Genomic DNA, 18,426 nt, shown 5'->3' with positions numbered 1-18,426 from the left:
TTTTTTGGCTTCGCAGGCCAAACCAAAACAAATTATGATATCGTGTTAGGACTTTTGCACCAAAAACACTTTTTTCTCGTTTTACGTTAATTGAACAGTTAATTAGTTTTATTTTCATAAAATTTATATAATGTATCGAGTTTTATTGTATTCCTAAAGGTAAGATCCAAGTTTTAGTGTTTTAAAGTACCTAATAAAGTTTTTATTTTACAGGGAAGTGCAAAGCAGGTGGCGGCAGAGGTCGAGGAAAGGAAGAAGTTTTCGTTCGCTGTTTTTTCGGAGGAGCTGCTGCTGCTGAGCCGCCATGGAGTATCAACCCGGTTACGGTGATAAACATGCCAGAGTACGTGACGAGTCGGATGGCGGGGATTATCCGGAACCGGCAGCAGCAGGTTATTGCGAAGCCATGAGGCTCGAAATCGTTTGTGTAACCGCAGTTCTCGGCGCAACTGATCGATCTGTGCTCGCTGGACCTCGCTCCGAAGAAAACCGCCACCAGCAGGTTCGGTCTGGACTAGGATGAAATTGCGCCTACGCCAAAAGGATACAAACGTACCTCCTCATCATCTGTGACGAGAACAAAGTATCCGGACAACACAGTGAACCACCCAGAGTAGTCTTCCCTGGTGCCAACACAGATGCCGCAAAATAGCTTGGACATCTCCGTCGATCCTGTATGTTGTTGTGCTTTACCGGCTATCACCCAAGGAAAAAGGAAGTGATTGAGTTCTTTCTGTTCTAAAGAGCGTATTCAACGGGAGGTTCTATCGGAACAAAATAGCTTGGATCTTGCTACGGCCGAACAGTACGACACGGAATAGCAAACTGGAGAAATGAATCACCTCTCATAAGCAAAGATTTCAAGTGATAGTTTTCACCAAATAAATTGATGCATTTTTGTTCTTTTGTGTTTTCTTAAAAATGAAATCATAATGACGCACGTCTGGGGAGGAATTTGCCAGAAATAATCTCCAATTTTTATTTTTGGTAAATCGACATTAGTGGAAGAGTAAATTCGTTGATTAGAAACGTCGATGACGGCGTCGGAACATGGCACCGGTTGATGGGTGACGCTGCTTCCGGTAGCATATTCTCCTTTGAAGCTGCCTTTATCGTTTCTTGGATCGCATCCACAGCCTGCATATTTTCAATTCGTACACTGACGCATCCGTCGTTCCGTATCAATTCTTCGGCGACAAAACGTATTCATGTCGTTGGCCCCGCTCGTGTATCTACTATCACCATGGTCACTGAAGGTGGCCACTATTGTCGGGTTATTCCGGGCGTCGTCACCTGAGCTGATCTTGAGCGTAGTCGTTGCCTGGGGCAGGTTCACCTGGTACACGTCGTTGCTGCTGAAGCGGGGCTGGGTAGCTGTTCACCGGCGACATGCGAGTAGCGCGCGGCCGCAGATTTTTAGTTACTGTCCGTACCGAGACGAAGCGTTCATTCTTCTGCCGCCATCCGCCATCCGGACGTCACCTTTCACCGCTACCAGTTTCAACTCCCCTGCTACTTCCGCAGGTGGATAAAATGGAACGAGCCATGTTATTACCGCCAGGACTGACTGGAATTCCGAACGAGCTGCGCGGACTGCCCGTTATATTAGTTGGAAACAAAGGGCCATACTCTGTTTCGATTTTTGTTTTGAATCGATACTGGTTTGTCCCTGGAGCTAACACGATTTCAAAACAGAACAAAAGTTTCCACATTGGTCCTTTGATGCAAAGGGTCTAAGTGGATATTGAAAACAAATAAGATGTCATAAACTTTGGCCTTTTGTAAAATTATGTTTTTTTTCTCATAAAAATCATTGTTTAATACTTTTCTCGACATGCAGTGATAGTTTATGACTAAAAGCATCGATTGCATTAAAAAACCGGTTTGTTTACATTTTTGACTTAGGTCCTTTTACAATGTTTTGCTTGAATTGTAACTTCACACCAACTTTACATAACGTTTAACTCCATGTTGCAGATTGGACAGTTCGTTTGTGTTTCATATGTTCATAAGAATTTAGAAAAAAAACTCTAGATATCAAATGTCTGCAGTAAATTAACATGACCAACTTAAACAAATATCTAGCATTTTGGCAACACTGCCTTTTTGGCATCAACAAATTGGGGCGAAAGCGCGCTCTCTGACGGCCCAAACGAAAACTAAACGTTCTCTTCAAGTTTGTGACAGTGGTACACACTCATCGAAAGTGATTACAATTTTGTGTTAAAAATTACTCACTCATAGAGTTATCTACGTGCGCATGTATTGCGTGTACGTACACGAAGGATTTTTAGGTTAAAATTTGTACCCGCCAGCAAAAACAAATGGTAAGCTAGTGTGCGTGAGATCGGGCTTAGATAGCTCTATAGAGTTATCTAAGCCCGAGCTCACGCACACTAGCACCACATTTGTTTTTGCTGGCGGGTACAAAATTTAACCTCAATCTTTTCGTGTACGTACACACAATACATGCGCACGTAGATAACTCTATTAGGGACCTACACTCAAAGTCAGAAGTATCCTTCAAAAGGGTACTTTCAATCCTCAAAAAGGATACTTTCTATCCTTTTTTAAAGTTCACCCGGCGTCACCCTTTTAAAAGGGTATGTCAAATTCAGTACATTTTCGATACACTCAAAATCAGAAGTATCCCTCAAAAGGGTACTTTCAATCCTCAAAAAGGATACTTTCTATCCTTTTTTAAGTTCACCCGGCGTCACCCTTTTAAAAGGGTACGTCAAAATCAGTACATTTTCGATACCCTTTTAAAGGGTGACGACGGGTGAACTTGAAAAAAGGATCCTTTTTACTTTGAGTGTACATCCCCTACATCCATTTCTGATCACGTTTTTTTTTCATTTTAATGCAAAAAAAAAATAACAAGACAACATGTTTTCGATGGATCTACTATGGTCCCTTTGAAACGAGCTGTCAAGAAGGAAGTCCTTTTCTGTAGGAATTCATTTTAATTTTTTTGTTGTCGTACAAAGGGTCATTGTACTCAGAAAAATAAGCTTTATCGTTGTGAACAATAATATCACAAATTTATGCACCAAATTTGATCCTAAAATCGAGTTGTATTTGACCGAAACACCGGCTCCGTGGCTTAATGGTTACGGTTTCTGCATCACAAGCAGAAGGTTTGGGGATCAAATTCCGGTCGGTACCTTTGAAAGTTGGAATCATGAATTTGAACTTTGAATTTGAACAAAAACGAAATTGAATCAGGTGGGATTCGAACTCACACCTCTGGAATGGTGGTCTGGGACGCTAAGCAGTCGGCCATCAGAAGGTTTACACTCTTCCAGTGAATTGATCCGTAGTGTTGTTGAAACATGTTATTTTCCCATATTAAATACGCGCTGATCCCTGATTTGCCTGAGGGGATTGGAAGTCTAAATATAGATCGAGTTTCCTTCAGATGCTTGCTTCTATGTTTAGGCGGGGCCGAACAATGCCCAGCAACCTCGGAATTGGACCGCAAGGAGCTCTGTCATTCTGAAACGGGTCGTTGGAAGCAGCGCGAGGGCTATCACCACTTAATACCCGGGACTGAGATAAGTTGTATCAGCAATCGGCATATACAAAGTCTGATAAAAACTATCCTTTCCCATAATATCGCTACCGGTTAGCGGGTATTGGATTGGACCACACACACAAAATCGAGTTGTATTTGACCGAGTATTTGACTAATATATTACACACAGCGACGAGGGTTATTTTTATGAGAACATTGGCACATTATCGAGCTGTCAAATCTGCAACATAGAGTTAAACTTTTTGTGCAGTTGCTGTGAAGTTACCCATGGCACTTCATAAAGTTTAACCAGAGAGAAGGGAAATACTCAATCGAGAAATGAAAAGTGCAACATGGAGTTCAACTTTCTGTCAAGCTGCTGTGAAGTTAACCATGAAAACTGCGAAAGTTTCACTCCATGTTACCGGCTCACATCTCTCTTTTTAATTTCTCGATACTCTTTGGTTTAGCTCCATGTTGCATGTACACACTCGAAACCGAAGTTAACTATAAGGACTTCGCCGACGTGAATTCTTTTATGTGCCAAATACAAATCGAGAAATTAAAAAGAGAGATGTGAGCCGGTAACATGGAGTGAAACTTTCGCAGCTGTCATGGTAACCTTCACAGGAGCTTGACAAAAATTTTAACTCCATGTTGCACTCTTACCCAGTCACGAAATATTCTAGCAGAGCTGGTTCTGCCAGAATCCTGCTAGAACGATGGAACATTTCTGCTAGAATGCTGTAAGAATATCCAGCTCTGTGAGAACTTTGCTAGAATCCTGCTAGAACGTCGTGACTGGGTAAGCCAGTTGGTATCAACTTTGAACTTCTGATAACTTTGTTTAGAAAGTTTATATAAAAAATCGGTTAAAAATGATTTTTTTAAGTTTAACAAATCAAAACATAAGTTAATAAACAACTATTTTTCAAAAATTGCTATTTTATGTTTTAAGAGTCTCTATTGCAATTGTTGCAAACATAAAATTTAAGCTTTAAATAAAAGGGACAGCTCACTTCACTTACGGTGAAGCTGTCAATCTTTATTTCATTCAGTTTAACGAATATCTGCACCAAAATGAATCAGCTTATACGGGATGTACATTTCTTTAAGGTACTGAAGGAATTTATGTTCTAAATTAGATGCGTCTTAAAATTTATAGTTGACAATCATTGATTAATTACGATTTACGTTTCCATAAAACTTTAGAAGTAGGGGAAATTGGGTCCTAAAATGAAGCTTAGATTGCTGATATTATTGTTTACAGCGATAAACCTTGTTTTTCTGAGTACAATGACCCTTTGTACGACCACAAAGAGTTTAAAATGGATTTTTAAATCAATTTTGAAAATTTAACCTCGCGGTCCTTCTTGACAGCAAAGCTCCTACTTGACAGCTCGTTCCAAGGGGACCATAGTTGATCCATCGAAAAAATGTTGTCTTGTCAAATAAAAAATTTGCATTAAAATGAAAAAAAGTGATCAGAAATGGTTTATAATCGTGTTTTTTACCATTGTACATAACAATTTACATAGGGCTTTAGTACCCAATTCTCGTATCTTTGGCAGGTTAATCACACGCGCCTAATTCCATCCAATTTGCTGATTTTCACTATTTAAACAACTAAATTTGCAAAACTTTTGATATAAACTTGCTTGCTCACTTCTTATTGAGCTATGTATCACTCGATTTCAGTTGAAAACGCTTTTAATTAGCTTGAATTGAATGTCAAAGTTCTTACCTGCCAACATTAGAGGCACGCTGGAATTAGATGCTGTTCCCCTAATAGAAAAATTGTCACGTTTAGAAGACTATTATTATAAACAACTTGTAGAAGGTTTTTACCAAAAAATTGTCTGGGAAGCAACATTTATATCTTCGAACAAAAAATTATGCCAATGATGAAAGTCGTCACCTTAACGTGAAGACTTCCATCATTGCCATGATTTTTCGTTCAAAGATATAAATTTTGCGTCACTATCAATATTTTGACAAAATTACTTCTACAAGTTGTTTAGAATAGTGCCCTACACATGCTGATACTTTTTGGTAACGATTATCCCATTCCCAGCTTAGACCAGTCTCCCTATTTAGGGTATCTAGTCAAAATTATATAAATTTTGAAACACATTTGATTTAGACCAAAAAAGTCAAAGTAGTTATGTCACAGACATAACCGGAATGGGGTAGACTACGTAAAGTTTTGATATGTGGACATAGAGTTATCCATAGCTTAATTTTGAAGAATAAGCTACGGAATAAGTTCGAAAATCGTGAAATGGGTCCCTCCACACCCAGTAAACCAGTAAACTTAATCGGATCGTGTACGTACCGGTTGTTGAAACGTAATTCGTATACGATTCGAATTGAATTCCGATTGTGTTGACTTTTACTAGAAAGAGATGGCAAATCTAATGCGAACAAAACCGCAGCTACCATGTAAACAAATTTCGAATGTGTTGGTAAATCTTTGACTAGACAACAACATCGAGTGGAGAAATGAAAGAGGAGAACGAAAAACATTTTATTCGCGAACCGAATGAATGCTTGGTAGCAGAATGAGGGAAAGAGAGAAGGGTTGGGGGCGAGTGCAGCCTCAGAAAGCTGTGCAATCCGTTCCAATTTGTTCCTGAAAAGCATTTCACCGACTCATCTCGGGTAGAACGAGAGACGCGGAGTGAGGGCAACTCCGAAAAGTTTGGAGTCCTCACGCCCTTACTTTTGTTTGACCACCACGGCTTGGTCTACGAGAGGCAAATGTTCGGCGAGAAGGCAGTAGGCGCGCGCCCCATCTTGTTGCTGCCTCGTCCCGGGTGGGACGAGGGACGGGGAGTGAGGCAACTCCGAAGAGTTGGGAAGTCCTCACCCCCTACCACGAAAGATCCAAACGGTCCGGCCATCGAGAGGCAACTGGCTGACGGCAGGGTTACCAGGTCTGAACAGAAAAAAAATCTGGCAAAAAATCTGGAAAAAAAATCTGGCAAGCTACTTTTCTCAAAGTAATAAGCAATTTTGTGTTCAAAAACAGTGAATTTTCGTGGAATTTTCACTCTTTATACATTATAGATTCACAAAATAAACAAAATACATCAACAAAACAATGTAAGGAAGAAAAAGAAAATTATTTTTTTCAAATTGGCACTCAAAAAATCTGGCAATGCCAGATTTATCTGGCAACCTAGCATCTCTCTTTCCTGCTGCTGCTGCTCTGGTCTCTCTCCTGCTGCTGCTGCTCTGGGCTGAGCTTTCCTGCTGCTGCTGCCGGTCCGACGTCTGAGACGTGAATGATAGAATGGGCTCTGGCGCGCGTTCTTATTTATGGTGTTGGCTCTCTACTTCCCCTACTTTTTCGCGACCGACACTGGTCGCGTTGCTTGGGTGATTTTCCCCTCAAAATAGGTACTTGACATTCCCGTCCGTGAGTGGGAAGCGCGGGAAGCGCAACTATTTTTTTGCACTTTCTGTAAGTTTTTTTAAAACTTTTTCTTACTCTTGTCTATTCCATAGTTATAAGCAGGGGTGCCAGGTTGCCAGATAAATCTGGCATTGCTAGATTTTTTGAGCGCCAATTAGAAAAAAATAATTTTCTATTTCTTCCTCACATTGTTTTATTGACGTATTTTTTTTTTATTTTGTGAAGCTATAATGTATAAAAAGTTAAAATACACAGTTTTTGAACAAAAAATTACTTATTACTTTGAGAAAAGTGGCTTGCCAGATTTTTCCCAGATTTTTTGCCAGATTTTTTACTCTTCAGAACTGGTAACCCTGGTTATAAGTAATAATTTTTCGATTGAATTACGATGTAAAACACAACTCAAAGGAACACCAAAACTCTATTATATACCTAAATGAACTCATTGTAACTTGGATTATTCACAAATAAAACCGAATTGAATTGAATTGAAATCAAACTATTTTTCCAACAAAAAAAAATTGAAGGTAAATTGCTGAATAATTTTCGAATCGAATGTAGCAGAAATCGTGCCGATTCGATTTGAGGCAAGGAAGTTATAAGCGTTTGATGGATGACGCAGTAATCCAGGGCCTTCGGCCCGGGTTTTTTGGAATGGCATCCCAGTACCTTCGAGTAAGACGTATTCTACGTCAAAATCTTTCAGTGGCTTCAAGAAGGCAACAACCGGCACATGCATGATTCATTTTGGTGCAGAAATTCGTTAAATTGAATTCAATACAGAGAAATTTAGAGTGATGATCAATTTTCGTCGAAAATGATCAACGGCTTCACCATAACAACTGACCTGAAATTAGCAAAAGGGGGTTGAAATTACGGAGAATTTAAATATCCGAATTTAAGTAGCTTTCACAAATAGAATTTAGCTAAACAACAATAATTGATATTTCCATTTTATTGACCTCTTTTGAAAACAACATTTTCAGTCCCAATTTACTTTTATATACTATTTAATTCTAACTCAAAACTAAAATGCACCAAACAGATTAAACAAGCTCTTAGTCTTGATACGTTTGCTTTCATCAATCCTTTGCGTATGTTCTTTGCTCAATATGAAGTCTCTAAGTTCCATTACTTTATCGTCCATTTTCTCTGTAAATATATAAAATTAATACGTAAAATTTCAGGCTACCACTTTCCACAGTAAACATACTTTTTGCAACCAACAATGACTCCGAATCTCCTCCATATTCAACGGGCAGATCTCGTTGCGAAATGAAGGGAAATAAACCCTCGACGTTGGTGTGAAAATGGATCATTTCCAGCAATTCTTTCTTTAAGAATGGTCTCGCCATAGCCAGAATTCTCTCAATCATTGGAACCATATTAATGAAATGCACTGCTTTGAGGCGAAGCGGGAGTGCTTCCTGGATGTAGTAAACGAAATTTTTCACCGTAAAAAGTCCTATTTTTGGGAGATGACCAATGTGAAGAGTTTTGGTGTCGATTATCAGAACGTATCCTTCGGAGCATCCGTTTTCCCAAATATCGATGTCGACGCAGGTGAAGCCACTAAAAGGACAAACGTCGATTAAAAGATTGGATCTTTTTTCAGAAGATGTTCATACAATTTGAATATTGTTGGAAGAACAAATTTACTAGCATCGGTGTCGATGATTTTCGCAAAAATTACTCTGTAATTTTCTTGAGTTAATTTTGGTAATGTGGTGATAGCTCTGGAAAAAATATCAAGATATGTTAACTGCGCGCGGTTTTATTTTCCATGAAACTCACGTGATATCCATTGCTTGTTGGACCGGTGCTGAACAAACCTGAATTAATTTATGTTAGCATTGATAGGTACACAACATAATTACATTATAATCGGATACCTACATCCTTGTCTACAAACATGTCTTTACAGGTTGTCCGAAATGTGTAATATGCCTCGATAGTTTTTTTCGTTGCCTCCATTTCATAATAATTTGAATGTAAAAACAGGATTAGTTCGTATTCTGTTGAGATAAAAAAAATCACGTGAGAAACTTTCAAATAATTAGTTAAGTAATTTTAACTTATATTAAATAACACTCATTTTCTTGGCTTATGTTATCTCGGTGGTTCAAATTACCTGATATCTCCGGTAGATGGGGCTGCGTTTGGACCCACTCGATCAACACTTGCACATCGGATCTCAACCTGAAATGATTTTTTTTTTCAAAAAAAAAAAAAAAAAATGGGAATGAAAAGAAATGGGAAACATCAATCAAAAGTCCTCCTTTAGCGGCATCTTGCACAACCTGAAATGATTTGGATTACACCTGTACTGCTCTTCAACGGACGGGTAAGTTAAGGTCTTCATTTTGTCACAGCTACCACGAGAATGAACGACAATCGAGTTGAAGAGAAGCAAGTAACGCGGTAAGATTTTTTTCAGTGCTATAATTAACTTTAATATTCTTTTTTTTTGTCTAAAGTAGTCAGTTCCATTAGTAATGTTACGTAGGACAGTTTGCTGTATAGACTGCATGTTAAGTTTCTCAATCAAGAGTTGATAAATCTGTGTGATCTTGACATTGACGTTGACAATAATTTAAAAAAATTTATTGTTTCAAATGTGAAAAACTGAAATTGCATTTACTTCATTCTTGATCTTCTCGTATTTACATATTTTATACATTTTCTGAGTTGTATGCAACAGCAACGAACCGCAATAATAATTAGAATTATTCATATAGAGTTTTGCAACTTGAAAATGACAATACAGATTTATAATCAAATGATTAATCGATGGGTTTGAGACAGATAAGATTTAAGAGTACATTAACTAGCAACATTTTAACAAAAATAACTGCACATGCTCAATTTGATGGAAGCATTGGGGAACCTACAATCACGTGCCCTTTGCAGGGATGGAATAATCGCAAAAATGTTTATTTCGCTTGCGAACTTTCTTCACCCGCAAAAGAGAGCGGAGGTGAATAACGCAAAAGAAAATCGCTCACAAACTTCTCAAATGAAATCAATCCGTTGAAGATTTTTGGTGATTTTACTTTAAGCACCACTCAAAATTATTTATTTCGTTTTGTTTACACACATTGCCCATGTACAAAAAAGTGACAGATCATTTTTCGACGTGTGACGTTACACTTGCAAGTTTAAGGCTAGTATGGAGATCGGAAGGAAAGGGGTCAAGAAACAGCTTTACCAACAGCAGAACAAAGGAGAGGGAGCGTTTTCTTGGGGCTTTTCTTCACCCTCTCTGGCTTGCTTTCACTGCCGCTCTGCCCATTTGAAATTTTTCTTGACCGATTCCTTCCGAAGTGCATACACCGCTTTAGTAGTAAAATAAATGTTCCGGTGAATAATCAAGATGATTTTTTTAGATTCCTTTTACCGATCTTTCGCGCGTGAGAGAGGAGAGCCATATTCCCTTCTGTTTTTTTCTTCTTTTGATGAGCGTAAAACTGCTTTTCTTTTGATGATGATTCTTCTATTGCTATCCAGGTTTTTAAGCGAAGATGGCGTTCGCATGGTGAACGCCCGAAATGTCAAAATCGCACAGTGGTACCAACATTGCGCAACATTGCAGATTTTTTTCCGTGTACGTACCGGTTGTTGCGTTTTAAACGGAGTACCGTAATCTGGGGTGAATCGGGACTACAGTCTGAATAGGGACAGCAGTTTTTAGAGCACTTAAAGCTTTTAAATTTGTTGGCCTCAGTCTGTTCTAACCGAAACCAACCAGAAAAATCAAAATATTGTGTTCCAACATGATAAAAACTGCTGTCCCAATTCGCCCCATGTGTCCCGATTGACCCCAGTTTACGGTACGTTAATGATTCGAATTGAATTCCGTTTCAGAAATCCAATTGAGTTAACTGGGGAACTGCACTAATTCTAAAAAAAAAACTTTGGAGAAAAACCATTAGTAGTTTTATTTTATCTTATTAAGACATCCATTATGGGTTTGTACATAAAAACTTTTGCTGATGAATTTGGTGAAACATTTTGTTGAAACATAATGATATTCAACCTGTTATCTGCGAAACATGCTAAACCATCCATTCCCACGTGATTCTCGTTCACTTTCCACCACTTGTTTCTCCGTCTCTCCTCGAAGTATTGCTTCACGATTTGCAAGTAATTTTCCGTAAAACTCATCTGAAACGCAATAGGCTTACAAGCTGTACGTTAAAATTTAATAGCGAAACCAAACTGACCTCTAAATGGCTTAAATGGACCAGCAGTACCTCCATACTCGCTCGGGAGACAATTTGGCGGTACAAATTTTTGCAAAGCTTCGTTTGTACTGTGCAAATGCAACACTTCGTACAGTTCACGTTTCATGAAGGGTTTCATAAGGAGCAAAATTTTGTCTACAAACGATGGAATGTTTGCAAAGTGCATCCCTTTCATACGAATCGGTAGCGCCTCCTGAATATAGTACAAATAATTCTTCGTGGGGAAGACACCCAGCTTCGCGATGTGACCCAGGTGGCAACCGGTAAAGTCATAAATGATCACGTGACCTTCAGCTAAGCCATCCTCTTTAAGCCACTCTTCCAACGCTATCGCAGCACTTAAATAGAGAAAAAACACGTTTTGTAAAACTAGGAATGCTAATTGTGTTCAGCACTACAACTTACAATTTACTGTAGCTGATTTGAGAAAATTTACTGGCATCGGTGTCCGCCAAACGAACAACGATAATTTTGTAACCCTCAGGTGTTGTTTGAGGCAGAATGCCCATATCTACCACGGTCATCATTCGTTGCAGTTCCTCAGAGTTCAGGTCCAGGTTGCTGAAAAAGTCCTTGCAATTTGTTCGAAACGTGTAATAGTTTTCAATTGTTAATTTGGTTTTCTCCAAATCGTAGTAGTTTGAGTGAAGAAACGTTTTAATTTCTTGATCTGTTTGGAAGAAATTTGATTAGATGAACACATTTTAAAGGTACTTTGCGAATAATCTTACCACTTATTGGAGGAAGGTGTCGTTGTGTCGAAAGCCATTCTTTAATCGTAATTAAATGTAACCCTAGCTCTTTATCCATCGTTTAGTAAGAAATTGCTGTTAAATGAAGTTCTCACGCAATTTGAGGGTCGATTCAAAGATGCACCTGTTGTCAATAAACACTTTTTCCGCAATGCGTAACAAGTTTTCGTGCTCCTATAATAAAAACCTCAACGAAAAACTCGACCGTAATGTTTCACCACTAGGCTGTGCTCTAGAATGAGGCTCGTTTTTTGTGCAAGTCAAGCAATTACTGAATACAAGGTTTAAAATCACGTCGTTTACCTCAAACATCATCAACAGCGTCACACGTGAAACGGCGTTTGATTTACTGCAAAAAGTAGCACGCACCTGAAATTGAGCTGAGGGTGGATCTTCGATCAGTCTTTTTTGTATGATTCAGTAAATGTCCCAATGGACCATAGAACTCGCTGTCGTTGCTAAAAGAGTTTGAGTTTGCGTTCAAGTCTTTTAAGAGCAACCCCAATATAACATTTCAACGAAAGTGTAAGCATTATTGTATGCTAATACGGGGGGAACTCAGATATGATCAAAATCTGGAAATAATTCAATAAACTTATTGTATCTTGTTTCATTATGGAACTTATGTAGTGTAGCAATTATCCAATTGCTCTTCACTGTATTTGTTGTTCTTGTTGTTGCAGATTGCTGTCTGAATTCGTAATTCGTAATTTTCAGTGTAAGAACGGGCACCAGGTTCATGACGAACACCTACTGCCCTTACACCTACATCTCACCCTTGCTCTGAGTCAGTACGAGCAAAACGCTAGAACACGCTTTAAGTTTTCGTGCCAGGCATTTGCACCTGTTCCGGTTACGCATTTGAACTCGTTTCGGAGGTGGTACACTGCGTAGGGTTTGATGTAAGTATTTATATGCGCCTTACTATTTATAGTGTGCCTAATAGCAAAAAGTGTATTATTTATAGTTTGAATTAAAAAACTAATTGTTATTTTACTGTGGATTTTTTTATCCTGAAATCTTCCCTAGTGTTGTATCGTGTTTATCTGTTGCTATTTCATTTGTCGCGGTGTTTTGTTACAATTTTTTGGTCCTAAGCATTTTATAAAAATCAGTAAAAGTACAATAGTAATATTTGTGTTAATCCTTTAATCATTCCATAAACTGAGTAAGGGCTCGAACCTTACTTGTTTGGAGAAGAGAGCATAAATTAAAACAATAGACAATAAAGTTCGATACTAGAAACAAAATGTAGTAGCTTAGATAGCATTAATGACTACTTTAGGAGCCGATAAAAATAATATTTTAAGAAATAAATAAGCAAATGAATAGAGAATACGTCAAATATGAACAGGAATTAACCCGAAAATTTGTTAGGTAAAACACACAGCAGTTAAAACTGGCAAATAGAGTAGAGGAGACTTGAAAGATAAGTGAAACAGAACTAAAGTAGTTGGAGATAAGAAGAAGAGATACACCTGTAGGAATCTAACCCTGGTCAACACTGGCTGACAGATCAACTATGTTTGACGTCTAGAGATGAGAAGAGTTAGTTAGTGACAATCAGAGTGTACCGCGGTCGGACACGCGAGTGGTGGCGGCAATAAAAGTTATTAGCCGCCAGTGATGTGTTTTATTAATAATCCGCGTCTTCCTCTGGGCCCAACGTCTACATTGGCGACGAGGAGAAAATATCCAGTGAAAGTGGAAGTGTCTCAGGAAATCTAAGGTAGTGTACGGTAATTTTTGTGAAGAGGTGGAGGAGGAATTATAAGAACAACAATCTGTAAGTATGTAAGCGGGTGCGTGAGATTGTGAAAGCAGTAAGAGTGTATGCGTGTACACGTAAGCGGTGGCAGTTGAATGAAAAATATACACATTGTGCATTTGTTTACATAGTTACACGGCTAAAGAGGGTCAGTTAGGTTTGACTTGATTTTCAGTTTTGTACTCAGTTTTGGGTCCTCTTAAAAGTCTTCGTTTTGGATAACAAACGGCCGTAATTTAAGTTTTAAATAGCATCTTTTTTTTGTGTTATAAAGGTCAGAGGAACCGGGACACGTAGTATGGAGTAAGCGTAGTTTCCTCTCACTCAGTCGGCTTGAGTTCGATCCCAGAAGGCCCCGGTGGCATTTTTCGAGACGTGATTTGTCTGATCACACCTTCCGTCGGATGGGGATGTAAATGTCGGCCCCAGTCTAACCAAGAGGTTAGGTTGTTAGCTCAGTCCAGGGGTAGGAGTCGTTTCCCTGGGTCCTGTTTTGGTTGAGTCGCAAGTAGGCAGTTGGACTCCAAAGGTCATCAGTTCGAATGGAATGGAAGCTAAGGTGTAAAAATAGGGTTTGCAATTGCCTCAACGATCAAGCTTTCGGTAACCTAGTTTCGAGTAGGAATCTCGCAATCGAGAATGCCAGTCGGTCAGAAAAAAAGTTGTCTTGATCTTATTTCATTCAAATAGGGTCACTAGAGACAAGACGACAGGTTAATCTGGTATTTTGATTCATTCCTTCACTCGCAAAATGGAAAACAGTTCGTAGTCGGTTGAAGTGATTGGAATCTTGTGGGCATAATTCAAAGAGCGTTTCTATTGGTGCATTCGTTTGGAAGCTGGTTAGGCATGGTTGCCGCATTTCAGTTCAGCGCTTAATTCAGTTCAATCTGAAACTGACTCGGTTCTAAGGTTAGAAATTTGACAGCCCTTGTGAACTGTTTTTGCACGCGTGTACTTAGGTAATTGTAATTTGTGCGTTTATTTATAACGATAACCTGTTAGTTAACAACTTTTTTTATCAGGTCAAGGAAGTAACTGTAGGAACAATATAATTGATAGAAATAATCCATACAAACTGAGTACTGTAACTATTCGTTAAACTAAAATTAAGTAGAAGCGATTGGTAAACCGTTCCAGCAGGTAGCTCCGTGAACCAGGACACTTTTTCCGCTTGAAATGGTGTGTCTAGGGATGATGAAGCAGCGGGTTCGTTGCTGCTGACTGCGTTGCAGGTGTTGATGGATGTAGTCTGATAGGTTGTCGTAGTCGGCTTGTCTAATAAAACTGCAGATCCTTAGGCGGTATTTCGATGGCAAGTCAATTCCAAGGATAGAGTTGCGGACAGCTGCTGTGGATCTTGTTCTAAAAGTTATGGATGGCTTAGTGTCGAAGGTGGATGGATTAGGATTAGGATTAGGATTAGGATGGCTTAGTGCCGAAGGTTGGCTAAAAAGTTATGGATGGCTTAGTGCCGAAGGTGGCTTAGTGCCGGAGGTTGGCTTAGTGCCGAGGGTTGGCTTAGTGCCGGAGGTTGGCTTAGTGCCGGGGGATGGCTTAGTGCCGGAGGTTGGCTTAGTGCCGAGGGTTGGCTTAGTGCCGAGGTTTGGCTTAGTGCCGGGGGATGGCTTAGTGCCGGAGGTTGGCTTAGTGCCGAAGGTGGGCTTAGTGCCGGGGGTTGGCTTAGTGCCGGGGGATGGCTTAGTGCCGTTGAGAGGCTGGTGGATGTTCACTTATGCCTGGTGGAGAGATGGCTCGTGAATATCTGCTGTAAGGCCTGGGGGAGAAGAGGCTTGTGATTGTCCACTCATGCCTGGTGGAGAGATGGCTTGTGGATGATTACATGGAAGCCTGGTGAAGAGGAGGCTGGTGGATGTTCACTCATGCCTGGTGGAGAGATGGCTCGTGAATATCTGCTGTAAGGCCTGGGGGAAGAAGAGGCTTGTGATTGTTCACACATGCCTGGGGGAGAGATGGCTTGCGGATAATTAAACGGAAGCATGATGAAGAGGTGGCTTCTGAATTTTCGCTCTGCCTAGCGGATGGCTTGTTAATATTTAGACCTGGGGTAGGGGCTGCAGGCTTGTGTATGATCATCGAAAGGTGAAGTTAGAAAGATTTGTATTCGTCAACATTGTAACATTGTCGTAAGTTACAGTTACTGTTAAAGTTAGGAATTCAAGGTACAAACTACGAGGATATTTTTAAGGAAGTTCAGTAGTGCCATTAGGGATCATTTTTGCACAAGTTAACAGTTGAAATGATTGAAAAGTAACAGGAAAGTTTAGGGGTATTTGGTAATTCGTTTGGGTGCAGGCGTGTTCGAATGGTTACGCTGTTCGCGTTGTAAGCGGATGATCAGGGGTTCGTTTCCCATCTTCTATTGACTTCCATTCGGATGGGGAGTAAAACGCTGGTCTTCGCCCTTAGTTGTTGTTAGGCCGTAGAGTAATTCCAGGCGTAGAAGTCGTCTCCCTGATATACGAACAAACAACACACCAAACCAAACCTGCTCCGGTAGAGTCGCTGGTCGGCGGCTGGACTTGCAATCCAAAGATCGTCAGATCGAATCCGTGGATGGAAGGAGTAAAAAGAGGTTTGGATGCTCTTCCCATTCAAGCTGTCAGACTCCTAAGCGCGAGCAGAATCTTACAATAGGGGCCATAAAAGATCTGGGAACGTTAAAGTGGAAGGTTTGTTTAGTTGGTTGTTCTAATTCGTTAAGGTTATGTACTCATCAAACGTATACAAGAGGCAAGATATTGTGTTCTAATAATGTAGAAGTTGTAAAGCCAAACTTTAACCTGCTCTTAAATACTAAAACACAATCAGTGATTAAACCTACAAAATACTTTTTTTATTACTGAGTTTCATTAGCAACAGGTCACAGGAGGAGGAGGTTTTGCCAGCACACGTAGTTCGTTCGGAGAGGTCTTACTGCGTTAGGCCGAATTCCGCGTGTACAACACACTGAGGAGAAGGATGAACCACGAGCTAGTGCAGCTCAACGGCAAACCGGGTTTTCAGAGAGTCACCTGGGTTTACCGGATCCTTTGGGTCGTGACCTGGACGGATTTTGTGCGGCCCGGAGCCGAGCTGGCTGGCGGCTCACCTGGAGACTGCTGATGAACTAAGGGATGTCCTTAAGATTTGAAGGAGGATGGTTGTAAGATAGGGTTCTGTTTGGGGGTGCGAAGTTGTCTTCGTATTCCAGAATTGTCAGGTTGACGGACCCAATTCCGTTATAATTTGATTGTACAAATAGTTAGGTGTTGTGGTAAGTAGTTTTCGAGACGCTGCTTTATGGAGTTGATTAAATGCTGGGGAATGTGTGAAGGAGTATTGATGCAGGGGGCTCTGATTGATAGGCACCGTGAAATTGTTAATAATCGGTAACTCCATAAGACAATGAATGAGAAATAATTTATATTCAATTCATGATTATTAGTTGCATTTATCATAATACATTTTGCCTAACTAATTACAAAATGCAGAGTTTTGGAGATACTTACAGCTACAAAATAATTCAGATACAATCATTAGACGAAATAAGTTCAGTAATTTCAATAAATTAAGCGAGAGCAGATAAAACTGTTTAAAACAACTGCTACTTTTGCTAGGGAGAAGAAAAAGGATAGGAAAGCTTAAGTTTATATCACAGAAAATTTGTCAGTTAGTTAATTAAAGCTAAGACTTTAACTGCAGGGCATAGATACTTTCCCATCAGCTCTTGCAGCGCAAAGAACTGCTCCAGCTTGTTTCCGCAAACAACTTATTTGAGCGACTGTTATTGTTTTAAGATATAGAATTGTGAAACGATAGTTGAGGATTATCTTTATTCATTCAAATCTACCGGACTCAAAACAAAGGGAACAAAAAAAAACAAGTCATTTTTTTAGAAAGAGGTTGAAACAAGTGTCTTATAAAATCTAATATTATTTGCATTGGAATCTTTAAAAAAAATACTATCTGAAAAATGCTGCGTACATGATTTTAGACTCATTAATTTATTGAGTAAATTTGCTCAAATTATAGGAAAATAGGGAAACGCTTAGCATTCTTTTAACTTTAAATTAAATTGTTTTAAGTGAAGGAGGAGGTAGTACTGGATCGATTGGATAGCGGTTAACTGTAGTGAATTATGGATTTACAATTACAAGATTAATAAATGTGACGGAGCAATAATTAAATTGAACAGCTAAGAAAGGAGAGTGAAAGGCCAAAAATTCATTGAGTGTAATGGCTTAGTTCAAAGTTCAAAGGACGCGACAAGAGATTATACTGTAAACACAAATGCTCGTTTGACTCAGCAAAAGATATAAGATTATAATACTATTGTTATCAACAAATACTAGATTAAAAATAAATCCACTCGTGTGTTCAGATCAGGGCAATTATGAGGACAATCTAGTTTGCTAAACTGTTAAATTATCAATTGTGAAGTATCTATCATTTTCAAGGAAGAGAGGGATGTAGGAATCTAACCCTGGTCAACACTGGCTGACAGATCAACTATGTTTGACGTCTAGAGATGAGAAGAGTTAGTTAGTGACAATCAGAGTGTACCGCGGTCGGACACGCGAGTGGTGGCGGCAATAAAAGTTATTAGCCGCCAGTGATGTGTTTTATTAATAATCCGCGTCTTCCTCTGGGCCCAACGTCTACAACACCGTGCTGCGATGTTCTAGGTACATCTACAACAGTTCGTTCAACATGCTGTGAATCCA

General features: G+C 39.5%; 1 protein-coding gene and 1 long non-coding RNA gene across 3 annotated transcripts; one reads left to right on the top strand and one right to left on the bottom strand.

The window, feature by feature from the left end:
* Positions 1 to 7,875: 7,875 nt before the first annotated feature.
* Positions 7,876 to 12,222, bottom strand: LOC6039973 (alpha-tocopherol transfer protein-like). Of its 2 annotated transcripts, XM_038252847.1 has the most exons (8): positions 11,159 to 11,309; positions 10,972 to 11,099; positions 9,067 to 9,134; positions 8,832 to 8,950; positions 8,730 to 8,767; positions 8,564 to 8,671; positions 8,149 to 8,507; positions 7,876 to 8,087 (listed from the first exon to the last, which is right to left on the bottom strand). In XM_038252847.1, exons 1-8 carry the CDS (start codon positions 11,192 to 11,194, stop codon positions 7,963 to 7,965), a joined length of 981 nt encoding a protein of 326 aa, XP_038108775.1. In that variant the 5' UTR covers positions 11,195 to 11,309; the 3' UTR covers positions 7,876 to 7,962. The 2 variants fall into 2 exon arrangements, with proteins under 2 accessions (XP_038108775.1, XP_038108776.1); XM_038252848.1 differs by lacking the exons at positions 7,876 to 8,087; positions 8,149 to 8,507; positions 8,564 to 8,671; ... (1 more) ...; positions 8,832 to 8,950; positions 9,067 to 9,134 and adding exons at positions 11,585 to 11,849; positions 11,911 to 12,222 and having other exon boundaries at positions 10,858 to 11,099; positions 11,159 to 11,517.
* A 124-nt stretch (positions 12,223 to 12,346) lies between these two features.
* On the top strand, positions 12,347 to 12,927 carry LOC119766825. The gene is made up of 2 exons (XR_005277159.1): positions 12,347 to 12,456; positions 12,615 to 12,927. It is a non-coding gene; the product is annotated as an uncharacterized LOC119766825 (long non-coding RNA).
* The last annotated feature ends 5,499 nt before the right edge of the window (positions 12,928 to 18,426 follow it).

This window comes from Culex quinquefasciatus, chromosome 2, assembly GCF_015732765.1.
Source record: "Culex quinquefasciatus strain JHB chromosome 2, VPISU_Cqui_1.0_pri_paternal, whole genome shotgun sequence".
Taxonomy (NCBI): domain Eukaryota; kingdom Metazoa; phylum Arthropoda; class Insecta; order Diptera; family Culicidae; genus Culex; species Culex quinquefasciatus.
This window is presented reverse-complemented; position numbering and strand designations above follow the sequence as displayed.